The sequence below is a fragment of the Corylus avellana genome, chromosome 1, assembly GCF_965113065.1.
Source record: "Corylus avellana chromosome 1, dhCorAvel1.hap1.2, whole genome shotgun sequence".
Classification (NCBI taxonomy): domain Eukaryota; kingdom Viridiplantae; phylum Streptophyta; class Magnoliopsida; order Fagales; family Betulaceae; genus Corylus; species Corylus avellana.
Window position 1 is genome coordinate 23,091,695 of NC_142490.1, and position 20,292 is coordinate 23,111,986.

At 37.2% G+C, this 20,292-nt stretch overlaps 2 protein-coding genes across 2 annotated transcripts; both read right to left on the reverse strand.

Moving 5' to 3' along the window:
- Positions 1-207: 207 nt before the first annotated feature.
- On the reverse strand, positions 208-3,474 carry LOC132170468 (putative F-box/LRR-repeat protein 9). The gene is made up of 2 exons (XM_059581459.2): positions 3,092-3,474; positions 208-1,014 (listed from the first exon to the last, which is right to left on the reverse strand). The coding sequence occupies exons 1-2, from the start codon at positions 3,406-3,408 to the stop codon at positions 387-389; spliced, it is 945 nt and encodes a 314-aa protein (XP_059437442.2). The 5' UTR covers positions 3,409-3,474; the 3' UTR covers positions 208-386.
- Positions 3,475-7,184: 3,710 nt separating this feature from the next.
- On the reverse strand, positions 7,185-9,898 carry LOC132170466 (putative F-box/LRR-repeat protein 9). The gene is made up of 2 exons (XM_059581458.2): positions 9,366-9,898; positions 7,185-8,013 (listed from the first exon to the last, which is right to left on the reverse strand). Exons 1-2 carry the CDS (start codon positions 9,683-9,685, stop codon positions 7,368-7,370), a joined length of 966 nt encoding a protein of 321 aa, XP_059437441.1. The 5' UTR covers positions 9,686-9,898; the 3' UTR covers positions 7,185-7,367.
- Positions 9,899-20,292: the final 10,394 nt, after the last annotated feature.

Genomic DNA, 20,292 nt, shown 5'->3' on the forward strand with positions numbered 1-20,292 from the left:
TTGACTAGTTTTTTGAAATATCAATATATGCACAGATCAAGATAATCTGCTTAGGGAAGAATAATAAATTATATAACAAATAAGGTATAAATAAGATATATAATTTGAAGCCTACCATCTTTACCTTTCAAAAGCCCGGCTATTAAATAGAATTATATAATAAAGAAAGACTTCTTGAAATGTAATGCTACTTTTAAGTGGAAAGTATTTGCAGGCAAGGATCTTTTCTATTTCAAATGAAATGAATATCATCCGTTTTACAGTCAAAATTTAAAGTTGATGTATCTAACGGTGCATATAAAGTAAATATGATATTAATACTAAACATTCAAAATATAGGGAGGCAAGAGTTGGGTGCAGCATAGGAGCCATTTCATATACGCTGGTCAATAAAAATCTCCATCGAAAAAACCTTTGTAGTTGGTGAAGTCATCGTAGTCTTCGGAGTCGGAGAAATCATAATACCCACAAGGATCAGACAAATGTAAATCGTAGTCCGACAACCCAGATGGGTAGTCACCATCAAAAGAACCATAGTCATCATCAAGTTCAGCATCAAATTCATAGTCATCAGTGGAATCAAGGGGACGCCGCAAGTGTTTAATCTGTCCAGCACATCTTTTTCCCAAATCCCCTGCTAGAATGACATTTAAGCATTGGCGTAGGTCAAGGGATTCAAGGTGAGGGCAACCATCAAGGATGGCCTGCAAGCCATCATTAGTCAGCGTATTTCCAAAAAGCTGGAGGTGGCGCAATTCAGGCATGTTCTCTGCAATAGCAAGTGCCACCTCATTACACTCCATGTAAGGAGTTCTATACCCCTTCTCGTTGTATTTGAATGATTTCAAATGAGGGCAACAACGGCCCATAGCTTTCAGAGCTTCTTTTGACAATGAACAACATAATGTAATGTCAAGCTCCTCTAGTAATGGAAGTTTTGCAGCCACTTCACTCAATCCCTCATCTGAAATGTCATAGACACTTACAAGTCGAAGGCGTTTGAGCTGACTTGAACTGTTAAAATACCATGGAAGGAAATGACAAAAATGAACCAGCATTTATCAACAGACACGCAAACACAGATATGTGGAGGAATTCTGCATCTGCAAATTCGTTATTGGAATAAAGAGATTGAATCTATATCAGAGATATTTGGGGGGGGTAACTCATCTATAGTCAACACAAGATATGGTGTTTTTTTAATAAGTAATTTTTTACCCTAATTGAATGGGAAATGGGAGATTCAGACTAGTGATTTCCGCTTTATGAAGAGTGGTATTCATATTTCTTTAGCCGATTGAGCTATCCCTCCGGCTCTACAAGATACAGGTTATAGTAGTACAACCTTAATCTACATATATTCATGGACCTATAAATAAATATAAGCATGCATATTTTCGGATACTTGAAGGAAACTAAGCTTTATTAAATATAGGCTAACTATATAACAAAATTGCACTCATGGCACAATCTTAGAGAAGTCACTGCTGCACTAATTATATTTAATTAATATAGACCAAGGCGATAATTAATCACAGAAGCCTAATGGATGTTTAAATCCTTGATTACATGAAGAAGTTCCAATTACATCTAATTAATATAGACCAAGGCAATAATTAATCACAGAAGCCTAATGGATGTTTAAATCCTTGATTATGAATAAGTGAAACCAGATGTCCTGATCCATGAATAATAGGCACTTATTATGCATAGGAAGAATGAACAGTCAACTTGACCAAAGACAGTCATCATATTGTTGGCGGACCAATTTTATTTAGAGCATTCACATTGAGCTCTTCAAAAAATTTCTAAATTTAATTCTAAAAATTTACTTTTGTTGATTTAACTAACCACTTTTCAAAACCACTAAATATCAAATTATCTAAATATTTATCTACTTTAACTAAATATTAATTTTTATTGATAAAACTAACTTTGGTTCATGGATTTAATGTAAACAATTTCTTGCAAGATTTTTCCACCCTTGTGAGTAGTGGGACAAGCTCTTCCTAAGATGGAGGCTGTTGACCTCTCCGCTACCACCAATGAACTCTTGTCCTATGGCCTCTCTGTTTGCCCCAAACCCACATGAGTGACTTGACAAAGTGGCTTATGAGTGACTTGACAGAGTCACAGTGTCCATTGTTGTGAAAGTTAAAAAGAGTTTGAAATGCGCCACCGAGTTATGTATGGTGTTGGTGGTAGGTTGGAAGATAAGGAATCCTCTGTTTTGCAGAATGGTCAATGGTGTTGGAGAGCTGCTCGCTCAGAGGATCTTGCTCATATTAAAAGTAAACTTCATGCTGTGGAAATAGGTGAGCAGGATCAGGCTGTTTGGATTTATTCCAAGATCGACAGAGCTTTATTCTTGTGCTAAAACGTGGGAGTTTATAAGATTGAACTGTTTGAAAGTTGGTTGGTGGAGAGTTTTTTGGCATTCTTTTTCTATTCCTAAGCATGCTTTCATTCTTTGGCTTGCTGCAAATGATAGGCTGTCTACGGGAGAGAATCTGACTAAATGGGGACTTATGGGTGACAATCTCTGTGTTTTTTGTAGAAGTTGCATTGATGGGGAGAGACCACCTTTTCTTTCTTTGCAGTTTCAGCCGTAGGGTGTGGAGGAAAATTTTAAATCTTTGCTTGATTTCTGATCCTGCTCTAAATTGGGAAGATATTCTCTTACGGGGGGAGACTGATTTGAAGGGTCATTCCTTAAAAGCTTCTCTTTGTAAACTCAGTCTTGGTGCTGTGGTTTATAATGTATGGAGGCACCGAAATGATATCAAGCATGGAAATCCCACTAAGACCGAAGAACGAATTGTTAAGCAAATTGTTTGGGAAGTCAGGACTCGAATACCGAGTGGGAGACGTTTTGGGATGAGTATCACAAAAAGTTAAGAACCCATGTTGTTGATTGACGAGCGAAATATAAATTGATAAACACAAATATCTCAAATTAACCAGCAAACCCTAAACCTCGAAAAAAAGGCCCTCAATATTAAAAATTAAGCATAAACATATAAATCAAAATCTTCATTTCTAGCGCATAATTCAAGTCAAATCCGAACAAAAAAACAAAAAAAGAAAATACCTGTCAGCGATGTGCATGAGGAGCTCGTCGTCGCCAAAGTACTTGATGCAGATATCCACCAACTGGCCACAGCTGCGATCGACGGCTTGGCGGCACATCTTCTCGAGGTCGGAGATATCCCAGTGGGAGAGGGGCTTGCACATGTGGACAGTGCGCCACATAGACGGGTCCTTGCAGAGTTTGCGCCACGGCGAGCACACCATCTGCGCGCTCGTCAGGATCTCGATGGCTTCCAATCTCAGCAGGATCGACGCCGTCACGTCCCGGGGCAGCTCCAGCCAGTTGCGGAACTCGTCGAGGTCAGGAGGAGTGTCCATCGCCAGATTTTCTCGAGAAGGCTGGGATTCTCCGGGAAAATCAGGTCATGCAGTTTCTCCCTAATTTTTACAGTATTTGTGCTTGATAGTAAAAATCAGTACTCATATTTCAAAATAAAAAATAAAAAAAATCAGTACTCATAAAGCAAGGGTAAAATGTGAATAAAGCACGACACGTGTATAATTGTGTTAAAAAAAAATCTCATTAAAAAAAAAAAAAAAAAAGTCATTGTTTAGAGATATGCTAAAATCTAATAAGAACTTTATATTTTGCCCATAAAAGTCCATGTGGCAAGATGCCCCATTATCTTCTTTTTGTTTTGTGTTTTTTCCTCTAAAAAAAAAAAGAAAAATGCTTATCTTCATTAAAAAGCCCATCTTTTGACTATTTTAATCTTAGGTGACATAACCCATTTTTAAGAAATCTATTAATTTAAAAAAAAAAAATTGAATTACTATAATTTGATTCTCCAACATTCCAAAATAAATTAGGCTTAAAAAATCGATAAGAATAAATGAGGAATCAAATCATAATCAAATATTAAAAAAGAAGAAGATTGTGTTAAACATTTAAAATCAAATGGAAAAAACAAATAAATAAATGCTAGAATCTAGATAAAAAGTTTCTAAAATATTTTATTCAATTACAAACTCATTTCTTTATAAGTTTCCATTTTTCTCTCTATATCCATTTTCAAGCCTTATTCAAATTTAAATTCTTCTCTTCTTGTCCATAATTTCGCTATTTGCTAGCTATTCAATCTTTAAGTTATTAAAATCCTTCCATAGTTGATCAGCGTTAAAAAAAAAGTTAGTTACCAAAAAATCAATCAATCACTTTCATTATTATTTTTTATTTGATTTTTGAGAATATTTTTACAATTAAGAACAACGAAAACATTTTTGGTTTTTTATTTAATTTTAAGAAATTAAAATCACTAGCTGATGATAGTTTGCAAAGCAAATGTCTTAATCTAGAAGGTTTTTTAAAACATGATATCTATTATGATATTGATGGTTTAGATTTATTTTTAGAATTAAAATTTTTTAAAAAAATTTTACAAATAGAAGAAAGTGCTCCAATTGACAGATTAAATTATATAAAAAGACTTGATTATTTTCTAAATGCATGTATCGCTTATATTTGCAAGGGGTAGCTCAATTGGCTGTGCACCACGCCTCATGAAGCAGAGGCCACTAGTTTGAATTTTATTGACAATAGGATGTTAGAAAATCTTGAATATAAAAACTTAATCAGTAATTTTGCATCCCAAAAAGCGAGAAGAATTATTTTTATATAAAAATATAAAAATATATTTAAATATTTAAATATTTTTAAAAAGTAAGGCAACACTTAAAAGTTTCGCTTAAGACCCCAAAATATATTTGGCTGGTCATGAGTCAGGCTATGACTCAATTGGTCTCAAGGGGACTCCTATGGGTTCTCGTTGTCTTCCCAGAAGGTAAGCATTACCATGGTTACATTCAACTAGAGTAGTCATTGTTGGTTGTCCCCAACCCCTTTAATTAGAAGAAAAAAAAAAAGTTAAAGCTTGACCTCCTCACAAAATTAAAGTCTTAAACTCACTTGTAACCTATCTACACACTAGACTCAAACATTGGTTAAATGTTATACGTTGAACTTGCATGATTGAGTAAATTGAAACCCATCAATATTTTAATATTTTTAGACTATTCTTGTATTTAATTTAGCACAAAAAATTGGTTTTTTACCTTGATTTAAGTGTATTAAGGTTCATCAAGGAGTAACTCAATTAGTTAAAGATCACTTTATAAAGCAAAGGTTATTAATTTAAATCTCTCTTCCCTCGTCTTCCATATATATGTGTGTGTGAGAGAGAGAGAGAGAGCTGTGAGTTTGAGGTATTCAAGTGAAGTGTCAAAGTGGCTTAGAATTGGATTTGAAAAACTGCTGTTTTATTTTTTTTTTGCATTTTAAGGCCTAGAGCGTCAGGTCACCCACCCAAAACCAATAGGGCTCCCAAAATTTCTTTAAATCTTCCATTTTGGGTGTAATTACTCCTCCAAAAAGCATATTCTTTTCCAAAAAATCCACTCACCCACACGAAGAGGTATTCGATTTTCTTTGCTTGTGTAATGAGCCTAAATACACAAAGAATGAAATTTGTAAATAAAAATAACAATTTGGCACTTCAATGGGCCAAAAACTCCTTTTAGCACTTCAATGGGCCAAAACCTCCTCACATAATTTAGGATTGAGATCTCCAGCAATAGTTGAAGAATTGCCCATGAATTTTTTTTGAAATCCTGGCCATTAAATTTCATCTAAGGATCTACAAGCTGTCACGTGTCTCACTAATTAAAAAAAATAATATTTTATTATTTAAATTGTTATATATATATATATATATATATATATATATATATGGGGTGGCCAACCACCCCAGCTGAGCTATAGGGGTGGCTAGGGCCCTAGGGGGTGAATCGGCCACCCCCAACCGGTCCCTGGGGCCATGGGGGTGGAGCCACCCCCAACCGGCCTTTGGGTGTGGTCGATCCCACCCCCTAGGCTGAGCTGGGGTGGCCGGCCACCCCCTAGGGGAAAAATGGGGTTGTCGAACCACCCCATGTTTTTTAATTTTATATTTATTTTTAAAATTTAAAATAATATTTTATTATTTTATATTAAGTTGGACACGTGGTGAATTTTTAGCTGTTAGATGAGAATGGATGGCTAGGATTTTTTAAAAAATTGATGGGCAATTTTATGGGTAATGCCGGGGATCCCAATCCCACAATTTACTTGTTACTTAGGTAGTTTTCTAGATGATTCATTCAATGGTAATGCTAGATTTAAAGAGGAATTTTACATTTATTCTTATTTCTTTACATAATTTTTTTACACCTATAAGTGACTTTTAAAATTATCATTAGATCAAAATCTAATAAAGATTCATCTTATGTTCAATGGTAATTTTAAATGCTACCTATTGAGTTAAAAAAAAAAAAAAATTGTGTTAAAAAGTGAGAATTAAGTGTAGCATTATTCATATTTAAATACTGAAACTATCTCAAACAATTAAACAACCCACTAACTCACTACACTTGAAAAATAGAAGAAAATACACTTTAGTCTCTTGAACTGTCGTCCATTTTGCACTGACACCTCAAAACTTAAAAAAGTGACATTATGGCCTCCCATCCTACCACCACGTGTCAAATTAGACTCATTTGTAATTTTCTCCCCAAAATACCATTTATGAGAAAAACTTCACAAAGATCCCTGAACTTTCACACGTTTTGAGAAAATCATCCAAAGTTCAAAAACTTTCAATTTTACTACTCAACTGTTAATTTGATACAATCTACCTATTAGGGGGGTAAAACATAAGGTAAAAGGATTAAATAATATTTATACCCTTGAAACATTTATAAAATTTCAAATCTACACTTAATTTTACATTAATTTTTATTTTTATTTTCTAAAAAAAAGGTTAAGAGTGTTTTTATATTTTTCATAACCTCCATTAAGATTTAACGCCAAACACTAACGAAGAGGGATAGATTGCATCAAATGAAAGGTTTGAAGAGTAAATTGAACTTTGAGAGATCTTCTCAAAACGCATAAGAATTCAAGTGGCCTTTGTGAAGTTAACCCTTAATAATTATGCATTACATGTATATAATAGAATAATACACAATATATAAACCATGTAAGAAATATAAATGTATATACCCATTTTTTCAATCATAAAATCAGCAAATAAACGATATTATTCAAGCATAGTCAAACCAATTGGAGTGGGCAGTATTGGCAGACAAAGATCACTTCTATTTCAAATAAAATTAATAACATCCATAAGATCAGAATTCAAAATTAGTACATCTATCTAGAGGTGCACACGAAGTCAATAAGATACTAATACTAAACATTCAAAATATTGGGAGGCAAGAGTTGGGTGCAACACAGGAGTCGGTCAATAAAAACCGTCGTCGTTAAAATCTCCGTAGTTGAAAATGAAATCGTAGTTGGTGAATTCATCATTGATGGGATCGTAGCCGGGGAAATCATAATACCCACAAGGTTCAGACAAACAATCTACGTCCGAATACCCAGATAGGTAGCCATCTTCAAAATCAGAAGAACCATAACCATCAAGTTCACCACCAAATTCATAGTCATCGGTGGAATCATGGGGAAGCCGCAAGTGTTTAATCTGTTGAGCACATCTTCTTCCCAAATCCCCTGCCAGATTGACATTGAAGCATTGGCGTAGGTCAAGTGATTCAAGGTGAGGGCAACCGTCAAGGATGGCCTGCAAGCCATCATTAGTCAGCTTATCTCCAAAAAGCTGGAGGTGGCGCAATTCAGGCATGTTCTTTGCAATAGTAAGAGCCAACCCATTACACTCTACGTGAGGATATCTATACCCTTTCTCGTTGTATTTGAATGATTTCAAATGAGGGCAACGACGGCCCACAGCTTTCAGAGTTTTTTCTGACAATGAGCAGAATGAAATGTCAAGCTCCTCTAGTAATGGATGTTTTGCAGCCATTTCTCTCAATCCCTCATCTGAAACGTCATAGACACTTACAAGTCGAAGGCGTTTGAGCTGATTTGAACTGTTGAAATACCATGAAAGGAAATGACAAAAAAAATGAAGCAGTAGTTATCAACAGACAGGCAAACACAAATATGTAGAAGAATTCTACATCTGCAAATTCATTATTGGAATAAAGAGACTGAATCCACAACAACATTTGCAAACTTGCCCAATTATCAAGCACAAGCAAAGTACCAAGTTTTGTAACTCATCTATAGTCATAACAAGGTGCGCCTTTTATTTTTTTAATAAGTAAATTTTCACACCAAGTTGACGGGGAAGGAGAGATTCAAGTTGGTGATCTCTAGTTCCTGAGGCGTGGTCTTTCTTAAGCCGATTGAGCTATAAGTTATAGTAATTCAGTCTTAATCTACATATATTCATGGACCTATAAATAAATATAACCTTGCATATTTTTTGATACATATAGGCTAACTATATAACAAAATTGCACTCGTGGCACAATCTTAGAGAAGTCACTGCTGCACCAATTACATCTAATTAATATAGACCAGGCCAATAATTAATCACAGAAGCCTAATGGATGTTTAAATCCTTGATTACATGAAGAACTCCAATTACATCTAATTAATATAGACCATGGCGATAGTTAATCACAGAAGCCTAATGGATGTTTAAATCCTTGATTAAACATGAAGAAGTGAAACCAGATGTCCTGATCCTTGAATAATAGGCACTTATTATGCATAGGAAGATTGAACAGTCAGCTTGACCAAGCGAACCAATTTTATTCGGAGCATTCACATTGAGCTCTTCAAAATTTCTCTAAATTTAATTTTAAAATTTTACTTTTGTTAATTTAACTATCCACTTTTCAAAACCACTAAATATCAAACTCTCTAAGTAAATATTAATTTTTATTGATAAAACTAACTTTGGTTCATGGGTTTAATGTAAACAATTTCTAGCAAGATTTTTCCATACAGCTTTGGGCCTTATGAGTAGTGGGACAAGCTCATTCCTAAGATGGAGGCTATTGACCTCTCTGCTACCACTAATGAAATCTTGTCCTATGGCCCCTCTGTTTGCCCAAAACCCACATATGAGTGACTTGACAGAGTCACAATATCCATTGTTGTGAAGGTTAAAAAGAGTTCGAATTGTAAGAGGGAAGGGGAGAATGAAATATAAAAGAGACCCATATTGATTGACGAGGGAAATAGAAAATGGTAAACACAAATATCTCAAATTTACCATCAAACACTAAACCTCCAAGACTCATAGCAATCACATTGTACAACAAAAAGGCCCTCAATATAAAAAATTAAACATAAACATGTCAACCAAAACCTTAATTTATCGCGCTTAATTCAAATCAAATCCGAACAAAAAAACAAATGAGAAAAATACCTGTCAGCGATGTGCCTGAGGAGCTCGTCGTCGCCAAAGTACTCGATGTAGATATCCACCAACTGGCCGCAGCTGCGATCGACGGCTTGGCGGCACATCTTCTCGAGGTCGGAGATCGCCCAGTGGGAGTGGGGGTTGCGTATGTGGACGGTGCGCCACATAGACGGGTCCTTGCAGAGTTTGCGCCATGGCGAGCACACCATCTGCGCGCTCGTCAAGATCTCGATGGCGTCCAGTCTCAGCAGGATCGACGCCGTCACGTCCCGGGGCAGCTCCAGCCAGTTGCGGAACTCGTCTGCGAGGTCAGGAGGAGAGTCCATCGCCAGATTTTCTCGGGAAGGCTGGGATTTTCCGGGAAAATCAAGTCATGGGGTTCGGGGTGTGTTAGTGTTGTTTGGAGTTTCTTTTGTGCAAGGAATTAATTCTTGCAAATTTTCAAGAAATTTCAGTTTCTCGAATTACTAAAAATCCTGACCGTCCTCTTCCATCTAACGGTCTGATTTTCATATTTTTCAAATTTCAAAACCCGTCAAAATTCGTACTCCCGCTCTCTGGAAACAACTGAACGGAAGATCGCACAACTTGTTATTTATAGCTCCTGGTTTCTAGCGACAACAAATAGAATCCGAGAGAATCAATCGGCTGTGTTTGGCAAAGGGTCGGACCGGATTGGACCGAACTTAAAACTTAATTTTTTTTTTAAAAAAAAATTAACACTAATATTTTTATTTTTTACATCACATCAATCATTTTTTATTATTATTCAAATAAAAAAATAATTACAAAACAATTTTTTTCACTTTACAAAATAGCCTTTTTTTTATCTTATATCAATTAAATCTGCTACAATACCGTTTCACTCACTTTTTTCATTCCATTACCAAATACAGCCAATGGAACAGAGAAGAAGCAGAACGACCATTATCAAACACAGAGAAAGCTCATTCTTGCTACTAATCCATTGGTTTAAGAAGTTTGAGGGAGGAGCCTCTATGGGTCTTTCGTCGAAGTTTACGTGTCTGGTTCTGATCGTGTTACATGCTAATCTTAACTCGATATATTTAATAAAACGAGTAAAATTATTATAACTCTATAATTTTGTATTAAGTTTGTATTGGATTTACCGCTGGTATCAAAGATTATCAACCCTAGAATCAAGATACTAATGATTATTATGTGCACATATTCATTCCGACAAGTTGAGCTTCACTTAATGTAATTTCGATCATCTCTAATTCAAATGAAATGATAAAGAGTGGGTTCTTTTAAAAAAGAACAGCAAAATTATTATAAAATGTGAAATGACAATATTATTATTATTATTTTTTAACAATCCAATTCTTTCAAGTACATTTGAAACGAAGAGAATATGGTTCCAACCGCATGTGAGCGCTTTGATGAGCAATCATGTGTGGGGGTATGACATGTTTTTATGGACCAAATTGACCATAATTTAGTTCAACCTAAAGCAACATCTCATACCAGTTTCTCCCTGATTTTTAGGGTATTTGTGCTCGCTAGTAAAAATCATAAGGGCAAAATGTGAACAATGCACATGCATAATTGTGTCAAAAATTCTTATAAAAAAAAAAAAAGAAGCCAATATTTAATCATTGCAGGAAAAGACAAACAAACAAACAAAATGGATCCTTAGAAATAAATTTGTGCTGAGGATTAAGTGGAGAATTTGTATGAATGTTTCTACACCCTAAAAATAAGGTTTGATTTTTGGTTCTAGAATCATGTCTATATGGACGGAGGCAGAGTTTGGTATGAATAAAGACCAAAAGCCAAAAATTTTAGTGGGTAGGGACCAACAGGCAAAATATATATATATATATATATATATATATATATATATATATATATATATATATTTTTTTTTTTTCTAGTGTTGGGGGGCATGGCCTACACCGGCCACCCTAACTCCGTCACTGCTCGCCATCATGCTCCACAAGCCCCTTTTTTTTTGACTTCCTTCTCTTTTCTAGGCATTGTACGTTTGAGCGATACTGTGGCATGAGATTAACAGTTCTAACATGATCTATTAAATTAACCTTTGTCTTTGAAGTATCAATAACTCATTTTAAGATACAAATTGTATGATTGAAAGGAAAGAGTTTACACTACATTCACATCTTAAACTTTGACATACCAGACTTCAATTCCAATTGATAAAAAGAAAAAAAGAAAGTAAGAATTGGCGTTCTATTTAGTTCAACTTTGTTTGACCACAATTTCATTCTGATCAGCATATAATGCGTACCTAAACACATATTTTAAGATGTATTTTTTTTGGAAGAAGATTGCAATTTGGGGTGTTCAAAGGATCGAATTGCAATCCTCAAAAATTTTTATCGAGTGAATATTGTTCAGAAATTCATGAATATTTCCTGTATAACCAACACAACCCAATGAAACCCCAAATAAAAGAATATATATATCAAACTAATGTCAACATTGATATATCAATATTGTCCTTGTCCATGACTTTTGGTAAGTTCGACAGTATCATTGTCATCCACATAACTATGCATATACTCAAAAACTAAGGTCTATGAAAGAGAGAGGAGGTGGGTTTTCAAAGAAGGGGAAAAGTAAAATAAAATAATCAAAAGTTTATTAATTAGCCTCAAAATACAAAAATACATATAACATGCATGCATGGTGCATATATGCATACATTCAAGTTATATATCTAACATGGAAAATTGGTAAATTTTCCAGACAGCAAATGAAAACGCATGAAATTTTGGTTCTTTCTTCATTTTGTTTATGTATTAAATCCCGTGTTATGGTGAGTGGCGACCTCTTTTGCGATTCTTATCAAGTGACTTTACATAACCTCTTTCGTGTTTATGAGCAGGTGGCATTAGTGGCTCTACATCACTCATAATATCTGATGCTGGCCAGCATGGAGTAGCGCCCGTACGTAGGCAGGTCTTCTTCTTTGCAGATTACGTTTGCATGTGTATCTTCAACCAAAAGCCCAAAAAGCATGATCATGCAAAGGCAAACAACCATTCCTTTCGCCATTGCAAATTCTCATGCCTACGTACGAATATATCCATAAAATCTTGCACACCATCTATCAGAAAATTTTGGAAAATTTATTGTTTATTTGTTTTCAATTTTCAAAACGTCTTCGCTAATTAATTCATTGAGTTGAATATAATTAGGTTTTGCTCCGACACAGGAAAAAAAAAAAAAAAAAAAGGGTTTAGCCCTTGGCCAATTTTAACAAAAATTATTTTATACCTAAACCTTAAATATATAGTCCAAATCTATCATGATCAGTAACAAACCAAACTTTTCACTAAAAAAATTAGGCAATTTGATTGGTAACTGAGTTGAAAATTGTAATATATATAGTAAAAAACAATTATTTTGCATCTTTCCTTTTATTTATATTTTTGGCTAACATGAATATTAATTGTATTTTTTTATACATTAACTAATTAATATTCATACAACTATTCTCTCTAGGGTTTTCGTGGTAGCCTAGAGGAGAAGGAAAATATTCTTCCAACACTAACTCTATCAGGTTGGTGACCGGGAAGGTTAACATATTTTTTCCCGTGTTCTTTTTGATGGCGGAGATGGAGGAGGATTTGGAGGCTCTATGGGGACGTTTCTCTTTGACGGAAGAGGAGCAAGATGGTCTCGAGGTGACTGAGGAGGATGTGGAAGTGATCACGTCCAAAGGAAAGCATTGCTTGGTGGGAAAACTCATTACAGACAGATTTGTTGGGAAGAATACGATTCGGGCCAAGCTAATCAGAGGATGGAGGCCAACTGGGTCGTTAGATTTCAAAGTTCTGGGTGAAAATATGTTCCTATTGGATTTTGAACATGAGTGGGACAAAATCCGAGTTATGGAAGGCAGACCATGGATTTTTGAGGGGCAACTATTCTCGGTGGCTGAATATGACGGTAATACGCCACCAAATGAGATGAACTTTGACACGGCGGCGTTTTGGGTTAGGATGTTCAAGTTGCCGCTCTCTTGTATGGGACGGGAGATGGGGTTCAAGCTGGGGGCTATCATCGGTGTAGTGGAGGATGTTGATACGGATGAAGATGGTATTGGCTGGGGAGAATATTTACGTGTTAAAGTGCAAATTAACGTGCTTAAACCATTGCCGAGAGGACGGATTCTCAAACTGAAAAACAAAACTTTATGGATTCCTTTTCAATATGAAAGGCTCCCTAAATTTTGTTTTCAGTGCGGGGTTATTCGCCACGGTGTTGGGGGTTGTGTGAATGAAGAACTTCGATGGAAGCACGGCAAGCCGAAAGAGAAGGAGTATGGATTGTGGATGCGAGCAGGCTCACCACAACGTCGGTCGGATCACAGAAGGGGACAATTCGGGGATGATGGATATTTCCATGATACTGGAAATTATCATGGCTCTTCATCGGAAACGAGACCAGCAGCATTCCGACCGGCGAAGGAAGCGAATTCGGAAAGTAACGGCAATCATACAAGGAATGAAACACGGAGCGAGAATCCTGGGAATTTTAAAAATTCTAAGGAAAAAACCGATGCTGAAATTGACGGTTACCTTAGTGGGGAAAATGACTCTTTAATGAGAGATTCGATTGGAGCAATAAATCAGGGATCTAAGAGGAATTTGATGCGAGAATCGAATATTTCTCGAGATGGAAAGAACGTGGGATTTATAGGGGGCATTGGAGGTGAGTCAATCCACGTGGGTGAAAATAAATGCCCAGCCAAGGGGAGCATGCAGAAATCATATGGGCAGAATTCTACAACTGCCACGCCAGATCATGAAGGAGCTGACAGACATTTTCCAAAAACATGCGAGGGGCCCATTGCCCATAGTGACCCGGTCCATTTGAGTAAGAGCCCAGGATCATTAAGAGGATGGAAAAAGAAAGCCCGAGAGGTGCAACGGGACAGCAGTGCAGGGGTTGGGAATTCGGTAATACTCGGTAAGAGGCAAGCCGAGGAGAAGGGCAGTTTCACTATGGCATCAAAAAATAAGGGGAGAACCATGCAACGAATGGGGGGCAGCCCTTATATGCTACGAGATGAAATGGAAGAAATTACAAATGGATCGGGATCGGCGGCGGCTGTGGCACAGCCCCGCCCACCGAAATGAGAATCCTTAGTTGGAATTGCCGGGGGCTTGGGAACCCTCGGACAATTCGAGACCTTCATCATTTGTGAGGGCTAAGAAACCCGGAGTGGTTTTCCTCATGGAAACCAAAATGCGTACAAATAAATTGGAACCTATCAAACTTAAAATGGGTTTCCAAAATATGTTTGTGGTTGATTGTGTGGGGAGGAGTGGCGGTTTGGTGCTTTTTTGGAGTGATGAAGTGGAGGTTGACATTCAAAATTATAGTAGGAGACATATAAACGCAAAGATGACCACTCTTGCTACCGGTGTTCAATGGAAATTAACTGGCTTTTATGGCCACCCAGAAGCTCATAAACGGCATGAAGCATGGGCACTGTTGAAGTATCTTAAGAGATTTGAGCCATTGCCTTGGCTATGCACTGGTGATTTCAATGAAATATTGGAATCAACAGAAAAAATGGGAGGTAACGGCAGAGCTCAAAAACTCATGCAAGATTTTAAAGAAGCTTTGGAGTTTTGTGAACTGGCTGAACTGGACACTAAGGGACCAAGATTTACTTGGTGCAATGGAAAAGAAGGTCAGGATATTATCATGGAGCGCCTGGACAGAGCAGTCGCAAATAAAGAATGGTGTGAAGCCCATCTGGCACATGAAGTTTCTGTGGAGGTAGCTGCTGCATCGGACCATGCACCGATCCTAATATCCCTCTCCAGTTCAGGTGGAGTAAGGAAAAAACGAACCTTTAGATTTGAAGCAAGTTGGGCACATGAAGAGGGCTGTAGGCAGATTGTAAAGCAAGTGTGGCGTGAAAAGATGCATGGAAAAAGTGGATGGCAGAATGTCTCCTCAAAATTGGAAAAGTGCAAAAGAGAGATATTGACTTGGCAGAGGGTGAATAAACGACCAGCTGGTCTTTTAATCCAAGGAAAGGCCCACCAATTGAAGACACTTCAACAGGAATTACCAAACTCGACTCAAGTCCGAGAAGTCCAGCAGGAACTAAATTTACTACTAGAGCAGGAAGACCTTCATTGGCGTCAGAGAGCAAAAGCAAATTGGCTGAGATTAGGGGACCGAAACACCAAGTACTTTCATGCAAGTGCAACCCAGCGGAGGCGGGCAAATACCATTCATAAAATTCTGGATGAGCAGGGGAGATTATGGGAGGACCAGGAGATGATCAGTAGTGCGTTTGTTCAGTACTATACCAACCTATTTAGCACCTTGGGAACGCAAGATGCTGCAGTATGCCTCTCGGGGATGGAGAAGAAGATCACGCCAGAAATGAACCACGAACTACTGCAGGAGTTCACAATGGACGAAGTCAGTACTGCTCTCAACCAAATGCCACCAATGAAGGCACCTGGCCCGGATGGGTTTTCAAGCTGTTTTTTCCAACAAAACTGGGCTACTGTGGGAGAACAGGTTAGCCGTGCTGTATTGTTTTCTTTGAATAATGGCATTATCAATAAAGACTTGAATTATACCTACCTTGCTCTTATTCCTAAGAAAAAAAATCCCACCCGTGTCACTGAATTTAGGCCTATAAGCCTTTGTAATGTGATTTACAAAATCATTTCAAAGGTTTTGGCAAATAGATTAAAGAAGGTGCTCCCGAAGATTATCTCTTGGAACCAAAGTGCTTTCATACCGGGGCGCTTAATCACTGATAATATTTTAGCAGCATACGAGACACTCCACACCATGCAATCAAGAATGTGGGAAAAGAATGGTTTTATGGCCATTAAGCTTGACATGAGCAAGGCCTATGATAGAGTGGAGTGGGGTTTCTTATTTGAGGTTATGAGAGCTATGGGATTTGACGAAAAATGGATAAAACTCATCATGATGTGTGTGACTTCAGTTAGCTATTCGGTTCTGGTTAATGGAGTTCCAAAGGGCCAAATTTTCCCTACTCGGGGAATTCGACAAGGTGACCCAATCTCGCCTTATTTATTCCTCATTTGTGCCGAAGCCTTAAGCTCCCTTCTAAGCCAAGAGGCTCGACATGGAGTTTTGACAGGTGTCCCCACGTCCAGAAGGGGCCCCCGGATAAACCACTTATTTTTCGCAGATGATAGTTTGCTTTTTTGCAGGGCATCTATTCAACATTGGAATCGACTGTCAGAAATTCTCCGTATATATGAAGGGGCATCGGGTCAGCGATTAAATAAAGAAAAGACCTCCATTTTCTTTAGCCGCAACACAACAGATGAAGTTAAAAAAGAAATTTTGGAGGTGGCAGGGATCCCAACTTCACAAAGGTATGACAAGTATTTGGGGCTTCCAGCGTTGGTGGGGAAATCTAGAAATAAAGCTTTCCAAGAAATAAAAGACAGAGTGTGGAAAAAATTACAAGACTGGAAAGTGAAATTTTTGTCTCAGGCGGGGAAGGAGATTCTTTTATAGGCAGTTATTCAGGCAATACCTACGTATAGCATGAATGTTTTCTTGCTTCCCAAGGGACTATGCAGGGAGATTAACTCCCTTATGCAAAAATTTTGGTGGGGACAAAAAGATAGGGAGCACCGGATCCATTGGATGAGTTGGGAGCGAATGGGGGTTTCGAAAAATAAAGGTGGTATGGGCTTTCGAGATTTGGGGTGTTTTAATAAAGCCTTGTTGGCTAAACAGGGATGGAGACTTTTGCAATCCCCGGATAGTTTGATCGCTCAAATACTAAAAGCCAAATATTATTCGGGATCTTCCTTTCAAGAGGCGAAGCTGGGTTCTAAACCATCATTTGCATGGCGTAGCATCTTTGGGGCACGGGACTTGCTCTTTGAAGGTTTAATGTGGCGAATTGGTAACGGACAGGGAGCTCGTATATGGGGAGACAAGTGGGTACCAATTCCCACCACCTACACAATTCAATCTCCACCAAGGCTCCTTGATCCTTCGGCTAGAGTTTGTGAACTTGTTGATCAGGTGAAGGGCTGGTGGAAGCAAGATCTGCTAATGGAATTATTTACAGCTGAAGAGAGGGAGGCCATCACCTCCATTCCTATTAGCTTGACACAGCAACCAGACGTAATGATTTGGAGATGCACTAACACAGGAGCTTTCTCTGTCAAGAGTGCATATCACCTGGCAAAGGAATTAATTACAAAATCAACTCCTGAATCTTCGGTGAGAATAGCGGAGAAGGAAATTTGGAGAATCTTGTGGAGGCTTCCATTGACAAATGCCGAGAAAAACTTCATGTGGCGAGCATGCTAGAATCTGCTCCCGACAAAAGACAATCTGTTGAGACGAAAGGTAGTAACTGAACCCCTCTGCCCCATTTGCTGCTTGGAAGCTGAAACTCTCTTCCATATTTTATGGGATTGTCCCTCGGCGAGAGATGTGTGGGGTGTAAGCAAGCGAATATTTCAGAAATACTCTCACGGTGGACCAGAATTCCTGCAAGTAGCAGAGGATGTTTTCATGAATCATGGGCAGGAGAATTTATGCACTTTTATACGTACAGCACGGAAAATCTGGTTTAGGCGAAATGGGTTTGTTCATGGTGAAGAGCTTACTCCTCCAAATATTATTGTACGCGAAGTCCAGGCCTCCACGGAGGAGTTCAACCGGGCCCAAGAAGTTTTGGCGACACAAATTGCTATACATCAAGCTCCACCCATAATGGTGTGGTCTAAACCGCCGATACATTGGTGGAAGGCCAATTGGGATTTTGCAGTGGACAGAGCAAGCAGACGCATGGGTATGGGCATTGTGGTTAGAGACACTAAAGGAGAAGTAGTGGCAGCAAGGTGCTTAATGAGACAGGGACTTATTGACCCAACAGCAGGGGAAGCTCTCACATCACTAAAGGCAGCAAGTTTGTGTCAAGAATTGGGAGGTCAAGCAATTATTCTGGAAGGTGACGCTAAGAATGTTGTAGAAGCCATTAACTCTGATGCAGACTGTGGCAACCGTTTTGGACACCTTGTGCAGGATACTAGGCAGATCTTACAAACGTTCCCAAGGTGGAAGTGTGTATATGTCAATAGGAGTGGGAATGTTGCTGCTCACACTTTAGCAAAGGTGGCAACAAAAATTGATGTGGATAGAGATTGGGTCGGGATTTCACCTGATTGTATCCATGATACTATTGAGAGCGAGAAAATTTCTCCTCTTCACGACTGATTATTTAATGAAAGCTATACAGTTTTTTTTTTTTTTTTTTTTTTTTTAAAAAACTAATTAATATTCAATCCCAATATACTTCTCATTTATATTTTGGCCCATTTTCGTAAAATTTCTTGTTTCCACATAAGGGACGTCATAGCCTCATAGGTCTATATATGTTAGTCTTTAATTCAATGTTCATTTCACACGTGAAAAACACTTCCTTTTTTTAGTCTATATATGTTTTTTTTTTTTTTTTTCTTGAATCGAATGTGAAATCTTATTCAAAATCATCGAAACCAGTACACTCATAGAGAGGGAATGACTTCCTCTCTTCTTACAGTACTATAGAGATACTTGGTGGAAATTGCTTCCCGCTAAGTTGAATCTGTAAATCCATTTGGAATATTGCAGATAAACAGATAAGGACTTTTCAGACGTGTACGTGAAATGAACATTGAATTAAAGCATATATAGATCGACTAAACCACATAAATCTCTTATTTATTTATTTATTCCGCTATTTATTTATTTTTCTATTTCATTTTTAATTTTTTCATATTGTGCGGTAGGAAGATGGTTGTGGATATATAGAGCCATAATTGGTTGCCAACGATCTATACCTTAATCGCGTTTCACAATGGAATCATGCTTGAATTTGATGCCCCATATTCAAATCTTTCAAGGCATTCAAGTTTTGATGTAATAACAATATATAGTAGCCATTTTGGTCACGTCGTTACTGTAGCTAGCGTGGATTTGGAGTTGAATTTAGGCTCCTCCAGTGATGGCATTGGGCGAGAATTTCCCTTCATAACATAATGCTTACAACCAGTATTGGACGAGAGACCATAACATTTACCTTTCAACACGTCGGGGTTGGTATTCCAACGTCACAAAGTGGAATATAGCTTGAGCGTAATACTAAATACTCAACTCCAATTTTACTAAGATTATCAAATATGATTTGAGTCTCATATTTGATCTGCGAACTTCAACTTTGACAGCTTGATGCTATCAGATTTCTGTGTCTTCTTTGATGAATGAGATAGAATTTTTAGCTCTTCGATCTGGTTAGATGTTTACGAGAATTAAGTTTATGTGGAACAATTATTAATATTATGATATATTAAAATATATGATACGGTAGAATATTATATTGTCTTTATTTATTTCCATGTAAAAGTCTTGATCACTCTGCTCTAATTTATATTCCAACAAGAGCTGATGACTTAGCCCTAGAAAATATTGTAATAGTTTGCTTATTTAAAGGTCATTATGTTATGAATAAAAAAAACCAGAAAATTAATCAAAACTTTATGTTTGAAAAGGTTTTAGGTTCTCTTCAACGAATTTAACTAGTCTAGGTTTTCTCAAAACCTAACAATCTATTCCGTTATGTGTATATAAAAGCATTCACGTAACATTAGTAATTTATCAAAAAACTACTTATATCCATTAGTGGAATATTGGGTAAATCAATATGTGTCTACCTTGAAGTATGTATGGATCAGCAAACTTCAAGCCTCAAACCTACGGACAAAACACATATTCATAAAATTTCCTTGTATAACAGAAGTCGAAATAAAACTGAATTATATAGCAAACTATCTCCATTTGAAGAAACCCATTTTCTGAAACAAACCTCAAAGAAAAATCATCATATAGAAACAAAGGTGTACATATATAGATGTACCAAAGGAAT